We start from the raw sequence: 7,668 nt of genomic DNA, 5'->3' as shown, positions 1-7,668 counted from the left end.
GCCCATACAAGAGTAAGTGCAGAATGGGAGCGTCTGGAACATAAACGCTCCTCACTAGAGCTGGATCTCCTGCCCGGGAGCGCAGGGCCCTGGTCCTTTCTCCCCGCCCCGTCGCCCAGGGCTTATGTGGCCTCTGGGGAAGTGTGGGCCATCGCCACCTCATCCCCTTCTGCCCCTGCAGCTGTTTCCTCCCACCCGAGGAGCACTCACTAGCTCCCGGGCGCATCCTGGAGGCGCCTTCCCCTCTCCCTCCGAGGGGCCCCTGGGCCCGCTGGCTCCGGCCCACCCATTTCCTGTGCCGCCCCAGCTCCGCCCCCACTTGGGGTGGAAAGTTTCTCTCAAGATAGGCGGCTCCTTCTCCTTCCTTCCCGGCGGGCCAGGAAGGACCAAGGCGAGTTGGCGGGGCGGGGAGGGTTGGGCTCCCAGATCTCCGGCCAGAGGGGAAGTTACTCGCCCGCCGTCGCAGACCGCGGTGCTAGCTCGGCCAGCTCCGCATGTTCCCCAGCCCGGTAGGTGGAGGGAGGATTCGCACTCCCTCGTAGGCAAGCCTTTCTTCCACTCAGGGGGTCTTCGGCGCCACCTGCCGGCGGAGCGCGGGACCGCACTTTCCAGAAACACCGCTATCTCCCCGCCCCAGAGCCAGGCATTCAGAACACAAGAACGCTGAGAGAGTATTTATTTACCTACGTGCCCAAGAGTCTGGCCCCTAAACTTAAACATCCAGCACGGAGCCTTGGCCCTCCCGGCCGTGGGTGGGTGCAAGAATGGGGATGCCCTGGTCTAGAGCAGTGGAACGCAGGGACCAGAGGTGGGATGCCCCTGAGCCAGCAGCTGCCAATAGCAGCAAAAGGTGAAAAGGAGATGGGAACCAGGCACTCATCCCATCCCAGAGACGTCAAGCGGAGTGCCAGATGCCTTGGGCCCCACCACCAGACAGCAGGTTGGCCAAGCTGGGGTGCACACATGTGGGAGGAATGGAAGTTCGGTGCCATGGGCCAAGGCTGTAGCCCAGGTGCCTGCCCCAGCGCTAGCTAACCAGAGTCAGGAGAGAGGGGGTCGGCAATTTTACGTCTGAGGGGCCCAAAGGTTTGCCTTCTCGTGAAGTGAGGTGATACAGGGAAAGCAGGCACTAGAAGTCTGAGTACTGACTAAGGGCTGAGTTTTTGAGCCTTTTGCATGGGTGCGTGTTCCCCCCACCCCCAGCTCTTCAGAGGCTGATGTGAAAGGCATCCTGCAGCCACTGGTCCCGGGCATTGTGTGTCTGGGGCACAGTGAGGGGTGGCGGGTCCGGGGGCAGGCTGGCATCGGGAGGCTCATCGTCATCAGACAGGCCAGCATCAGGTGGATAAGAGCTGTCTGAGTGCAGGGAGGATGACAGGTCCTGGCACAGGCTCAAGTCTTGGCACAGGTGCTTATAGTCTTGGATTGACTCGTACAGGCCCCACAGCTGGCACAGCAGGGACATGTCCAGCTGCCGCAGCCCCACCTGCAAAAGACTGAGGGTGGGCTGGGGTTGGGGTCCAGGCCACCCTCAGCCCTAGCCAATCTTCCTGCACCTCTCTAAGCACAAACTTTTGGGGACAGCGGACGCCATCTGCAAGCTGTGAATCTTTTAGACAAGTCACTGACCCTTATCTGTAAAATAGGGATAACATTTACCTAGCAAGATAGAATAAAGTAACATGAGTAAAGCACTTAAAAATACATGATAACTACTGGCATAAACGGCAACTATAATCATTGTTACTGTAACCCCTCTGACCCAACCCGCTTCTGCAGTTCTTCTGACGCTCAAGCCATGAGATCCCGGTTACGGGCCTCTGACTGCGCTCCGCCCCGGGACCTTCATGCTCAGCTGCAGCCCCCCACCCAGCTGGCCCGGGGCCCAGCCGCTCACCATCTCCTTGCGCAGCGCTGCTAGTGCTGAGTCGAGATTGACAGGGCGACGCGGGCCGGGGGGACCGGCGGCGGGTCCCGCGTTGGTGGCGCCCGAAGCGTAGCGGGGCCCATCTGGGATACGGGCCGCGCGGCTCAGCTCGTCGTGGATGCGGCTGCGCTGGCTGTAGACGCGCTCCAGCTCCCGCCACGAACCCCCGCTTGCGTTGAGAAGACCGCTGAGGCCGCGCGGTAGCGGAGGGAGCCCGGCTAGGGCGCAGCCAGCACCACCCGGCGCCTCGGCCGAGGGCAGCCCATTCATGGCCCGGCCGGCGCGGACGGCGCTGCGGCTTCTTTCCCTTCAACCCTCCGCCCGGGCCGCAGCCCGCAGGCCCCGCACCGCGCGGCCCCGCCGGCCGAGCCCAGCCGCCGCCCGCAGGCCGCGCTTTGTTCCTTCCCCGACTCCTCCGACTCCGCCCCTGCCCCACCCCCTTCGTATGGGCGGGGCCTCTCTTAAAAGGGCTACGGTGGTGGGACCACATCGCGAAAAGCTGAGAAAGGGAATGGGGTATCCACCAGAACCGAGCGAGAAAGAGGCGGGGAAAGAGACCGAAAGCGGCGAATGGGGTTCCTTCGCGGCTCTTCTTTGCTCCCCCCACAAAAATGTGTTTAATTATTCTGCTCAATTTTAACTCCCCAAGGAAAGGATCTAAACCTGGGGGTAGGGAGTCAGGAAACTTGAGTTAAGTCCACACTGGGTCCCTATCGTGAAACCGGACGCCCTGTCAGTGTCTCGTGTCTGAGTACCTTGACTGGGCATGAGGTGGGTCAGGATGATGGTATCAGAATGCTCAGGGGACAGAGAAGATACCAAAAGGGGCTGGAACCCAAAATCTCACTCAAGACTGGGAATTGAGCACTGGATGGCTGAGGAGGCTGCAGGGATGCCGCAGAGGTCCATCCCTCTTGTTCCTGCTTTTGAGGAGGCTATGATCTCCTCCTCTGAAAAAAAGTATCACATAGTCCTCTCCCTCCCCCCTCATTCTGAGTGGGGGAAACCAAGCACAAACAAGCCCAAGGAATCTCTCAGGGCATCAAGGAGAGCAGACAGTGGTAGAGTAAGAGGCCAAAGGTAGGAAAAAGGCTGGAGCTGGCATGCACACTCAGAACCAAGAAAAGAACAAACCACACAAGAGGACAGCTGTTTTTCTAGAGGGTTTTTCTCAGGAGGGGCCTCTCAGTGTTGCAGCTGCCGCAGGCTGCGCAGAGCCTCAGCACAAGCCCGGATTAGGCTACACAGCTGGATGCTGGTCTCCAGGGAGGTGCTAGGGCCCAGCTCAGCTGAGGCCCAAGTTAGCTTCTGCAGGAGGGCCTCCTGTGTGCAGGCCAGGACATCTGCATTTGGAGGCACAACAGGAGGGGGCGGCCCCTGGGCTGCCTTAAGCCCTGCTGCAGCTCCCTCACAGTGCTCTGGACGGGGTACTGGGGGCTGAGGGGCTGGCCGCGAGCCGGAGGGGAGCTCCGAGGTGGAAGCAAGCTGGTGTTCCCGAGCTTGGGAGAGGGCAGCCTGGGCATTCAAAGCTAAAAGAGGAGAAAGTGGATGGAGTGGTCAGGAAGTCTGTCCCCCATCAGCCCTGGGCCACCTTCTCTTTACTGCTCTGGTCTTCCTATGCTTGAGATGTTTGTCCTTCCCCTGTATAAGGTAACTCATCCGTTTTCTTCTTTGTGTCAGAGTTATTTATGCCCTTGCTTCATCTCTCCCATTAGGACTATGCCCAACTGAGCTCAGACTCTTGATAGTGTCTGGCACACCGGTATTTAGTGCTTCTACTGAATGAATGGTCCTCTCTAGAGCCGAAAAGGGAAAGCGCCTTACCTCCGCCTCACCCACAGACTCCACTGTCACCTCCCAAACCTACTGTTCCTAGGCCTCTATCACCACGCAGCTTCTCCAAGCACATTCGCCCCTCACCCGGATTATCTTTATCCACGTCTGAGTCGAGCTCCTGGCAAGCCACGCAGTAGATTTTCCGCTGTTTATCTTGGAGGAGGATCGTCTAGAAGCAGAAAGCACGCGGGCACAGATGAGACGCAGGGCGATGGGGTCCAGAGGGGAGAGTTGGGGAAGGGCCGTGCGGCCTGGTCCGCGGCCCCAACCCGGATCCCACGTCATGAGTCTCTCCTCACCCCGCAGTCCGCGCACGTCTCGCCCAGCATGCGGTAACCACGCAGCAGGTAGTCGCCCATGAGCCGGGAGATGCGATCCTGTCGCTCCCTTCGCGCTTGCAGAACCTTCGTCTCCGCTTCGGTTGGGGGCTCCCAGGAGAAATCGTCGACTTCTGGGGGAAGAGAAGCACAAGAGACAGAGGGGTCTTTCCCGAGCGGGCTACCTCCTGCACCCCTCAACCATAGGCCCCCACAGCCCAGACCCTCACCAGCACCGTTCAGAGCCATGTTGCCGTTGTCGCCACTAGGCTCACCGGACGTGACGTACAAGCAGAGCGCTTTCCGCTAGGCTCCGCCCCCTCTTTTTAGGCCCAGGATGAGGGCGGAAATGGCGCCTCTCAGACGTCAAGTTGCCCGCAGTGGGGCGTGTCTGCTGCTGGAGCTTTTGGCCTGTGGGCGAGCTCCTCCGCGCGAACCCGATAGACGAACTTTGGGCTCGCTGGGCTGAGGGACGGGAGTCTCCGGGCTAACGCCGCTCGGGTCGCAGGACCTGAAAGTGGCTGCGCGGGGTCGCCCTTCCTGCCCGCCGCAGATGGGGACCACTTGGTTTGAGAAATTCCCGCTGGCCTCCATCTCCCCTTGGATTTCCCTTTCCGCACAAGTGGGACCCGGGGCAGGCGGGGCAGTGGCGTAATCAACAGCACCCCTGATGATAACAAGTGGCCCCTTGCGCCCCCGTACAGCCTCTTCAGTCGTCAGTGCTTCTCACTTAACCCGCAAGACCGACCAGGCAGGGGGTCGTCCTCCCTTTCTGTACCTTTCAGCCTATTTCTTTTTTTCTTTTTTTTTTTAAAGATTTTATTTATTTATTTGCAGAGAGAGATCACAAGTAGACGGAGAGGAAGGCAGAGAGAGAGAGAGAGAGAGAGGGAAGCAGGCTTCTTGCTGAGCAGAGAGCCCAATGTGGGACTCGATCCCAGGACCCTGAGATCATGACCTGAGCCGAAGGCAGCGGCTTAACCCACTGAGCCACCCAGGCGCCCCAACCTTTCAGCCTATTTCAAGACACCCTCACCCCCTTCTGCATGTTCGGAGGCCCAGTCTGCCGATTCCCTTAACCCCAAGGCCTGGGACTGATGCGAAGTCTGCCCCCTCACTTTTTTTTTTTTTTTTTTTAAATCTAAGTCCTTGAAACGCGGGCCGGCTGATAAGCGCTGTACTGGGCATGTGCAGGTCGGGGTCCAGCGGCCGCGGAGCGCTTCCCGCGGGTTGGTGAAGCTGAATGATCTAGAATAGTTATGGTTATGGCCATTATGCTGTTTTTTAGGTGGGTCTCTGTTAAAATTACTCGTGCTCCCTGAAGACTGGACTCGATTTCCCCCACCACCACCACCTTCTGTGTTCTTTTTCTTTTCTTTTCTTTTTTTTTAACGATTTTATTCATTTATTTGACAGAGATCACAAGTAGACAGAGAAACAGGCAGAGAGAGAGGAGGAAGCAGGCTCCCTGCCGAGCAGAGAGTCCGATGCCGGGCTCTACCCCAGGACGCTGGGATCATGACCTGAGCCGAAGGCAGAGGCTTTAACCCACTGAGCCACCCAGGCGTCCCTGTGTTCTTTTTCTTTAAGCATCCTCTCCCTTATTAGGTTTGGAGAAGCCAGATGGGGCAGGCAATGGTGCCCTAAAATGTAGCCTGAAGGGTCTTAAGGCGGTTCACAGGGCAGGGGAGAAGGAGCTAGGATTTAGACACCCCCTTCCCCCGTAATCTCATTGGCAACCTCCTCCTTTAACTAGACAGCACATGCTTCTGCATTCTTACCTGAAGGTTGAACGCCCTTCTCCTGGCCCCATCTTCCTTCTACATAGATTGCCTGAAACTGCCATTTTCTGACCCTTGCTGCCGCCTGCTTACTTGGAGAGCCCTGTGCCCCTCTTCATTGGCAGGCTCTTGGGCAGCAGTGCTCCTGACTCTGGGCCTGACCCAGGTAAGTTATGCCAAGCTGACTAGAGGACCTCTTGGACTCTAGCCAGCATGTACAGACCCTCCAGGTCCATACTGTCTTCAACTCCCAGCCCCATCCTAAATTTCTCAGTGCACCTTCTGTCACCATCATGGCCAGTATCCACTCAGCCAACAGCTATTCTTCCTGGCACCAACTAGTACCCCGGCACTCCTCCTTCTGTTTAATTCCTGTCATTTACTCCTCATGACAACCTTATCGGGAAGGTACTACTGTTATCCCCACTTTGCAGAACAGGAAACAATTATTTTAAAACATAAATCAGGGGATGCTTGGGTGGCACAGTAAGTTAAGCATCTGCCTTCGGCTCAGGTCATGATCCTAGGGTCCTGGGATCGTGTCCTACATCGCCCTTCGTGCTTGGGGAGAGCCTGCTTCTCCCTCTGCCCGCCACTCCTCCTGCTTGTGCTCTCTCTTTCTCCCTCTCTCCAACAAAATAAACAAAATCTTCAAAAATAAATAAGTGAAGGGGCGCCTGGGTGGCTCAGTGGGTTAAGCCGCTGCCTTCGGCTCAGGTCATGATCTCAGGGTCCTGGGATCGAGCCCCGCATCGGGCTCTCTGCTCAGCAGGGAGCCTGCTTCCTCCTCTCTCTCTACCTGCCTCTCTGCCTGCTTGTGATCTCTCTCTGTCAAATAAATAAATAAAATCTTTAAAAAATAAATAAATAAATAAATAAGTGAATAAATAAATAAATAAAGCATAAATCAAGGGGTACTTGGGCGGCACAGTCAGTTGAGCATCAGACTTTTGGTTTTGGTCAGGTCGTGACCTTGGGATCGTGGGATCAAACCTCACATGGGGCTCTGCACTCAGCTCCCTCTCCCTCTGCCCCTTCCCATCGTGCTCTCACAACTCTCTCTCTCTTTCAAATAAATAATAAATAAATCTTTAAAATATAAATCAAGTCAGGGGCGCCTGGGTAGCTCAGTGAGTTAAGCCTCTGCTTTGGGCTCAGGTCATGATCTCAGGGTCCTGGGATCGAGCCCTGCATCGGGCTCTCCGCTCAGTGGGGAGCCTGCTTCCCCCACTCTCTCTCTGCCTGCCTCTCTGCCTACTTGTGATCTCTGCCTGTCAAATAAATAAAGTCTTAAAAAAAAAAAAACATAAATCGGGTCATATCACTCTTTTGCTCAAAACTCTCTGGCATCTCCCAATCACCATTAGACAAAAATCCAAAGTCCTTACTATGGTCTCCAAGGTCCTACAGATGTGGCTCCTGGCCCCCCTCAACCCTTCCCACCCTCCCTACAATCCCGTCCCACTACTCAAGGGATTGCCATCATCTTTCTCCCCTCAGAGCCCGTCCATGCCTCAAGTTCTGCAGGAGGATGGACAAGACACAGGGCTGGAATCAGGTTGGCCTGGGTTTGGCCCGGATCCACTGCTTACTGGCTATGTCACCAGGAGTAATTCACTTCACTTCTCTGGACTTCAATTCCTCATCTGTGAAACCAGGTCAGTTAAATACCTACTTGGCAGGGTTGCCATGAGGATTTAGTGAGACGTGAGGAGTGAAGCTGTAGGAGACCATTGATCACCGCGTCTCTCACATGAATGCAGGTGTAGTGAGCGGAGACATTAACTTGGTTCCAGACTGTCTTTTG

At 56.5% G+C, this 7,668-nt stretch overlaps 2 protein-coding genes across 2 annotated transcripts; both read right to left on the bottom strand.

Moving 5' to 3' along the window:
• Positions 1-659: 659 nt before the first annotated feature.
• On the bottom strand, positions 660-3,050 carry FAM89B (family with sequence similarity 89 member B). Its single transcript, XM_047691789.1, has 2 exons — positions 1,898-3,050; positions 660-1,486 (listed from the first exon to the last, which is right to left on the bottom strand). The coding sequence occupies exons 1-2, from the start codon at positions 2,195-2,197 to the stop codon at positions 1,208-1,210; spliced, it is 579 nt and encodes a 192-aa protein (XP_047547745.1). The 5' UTR covers positions 2,198-3,050; the 3' UTR covers positions 660-1,207.
• A 27-nt stretch (positions 3,051-3,077) lies between these two features.
• ZNRD2 (zinc ribbon domain containing 2) lies at positions 3,078-4,458 on the bottom strand. Its single transcript, XM_047691788.1, has 4 exons — positions 4,311-4,458; positions 4,063-4,214; positions 3,848-3,932; positions 3,078-3,456 (listed from the first exon to the last, which is right to left on the bottom strand). The coding sequence occupies exons 1-4, from the start codon at positions 4,327-4,329 to the stop codon at positions 3,113-3,115; spliced, it is 600 nt and encodes a 199-aa protein (XP_047547744.1). The 5' UTR covers positions 4,330-4,458; the 3' UTR covers positions 3,078-3,112.
• Between the last annotated feature and the right edge of the window lie 3,210 nt (positions 4,459-7,668).

Source organism: Lutra lutra, chromosome 10 (assembly GCF_902655055.1).
Source record: "Lutra lutra chromosome 10, mLutLut1.2, whole genome shotgun sequence".
NCBI lineage: Eukaryota > Metazoa > Chordata > Mammalia > Carnivora > Mustelidae > Lutra > Lutra lutra.
This window is presented reverse-complemented; position numbering and strand designations above follow the sequence as displayed.

Coding starts and splice junctions, on each gene's coding strand:
- FAM89B (XM_047691789.1), bottom strand. CDS start 2,197: ATGAATGGGCTGCCCTCGGCCGAGGCGCCGGGTGGTGCTGGCTGCGCC. Junction 1,487..1,897: donor CAGCGCTGCGCAAGGAGATG/GTGAGCGGCTGG, acceptor AGTCTTTTGCAG/GTGGGGCTGCGGCAGCTGGA.
- ZNRD2 (XM_047691788.1), bottom strand. Junction 3,933..4,062: donor AGACGTGCGCGGACTGCGGG/GTGAGGAGAGAC, acceptor TTCTGCTTCTAG/ACGATCCTCCTCCAAGATAA. Junction 3,457..3,847: donor CGTGGATAAAGATAATCCGG/GTGAGGGGCGAA, acceptor CTCCTCTTTTAG/CTTTGAATGCCCAGGCTGCC.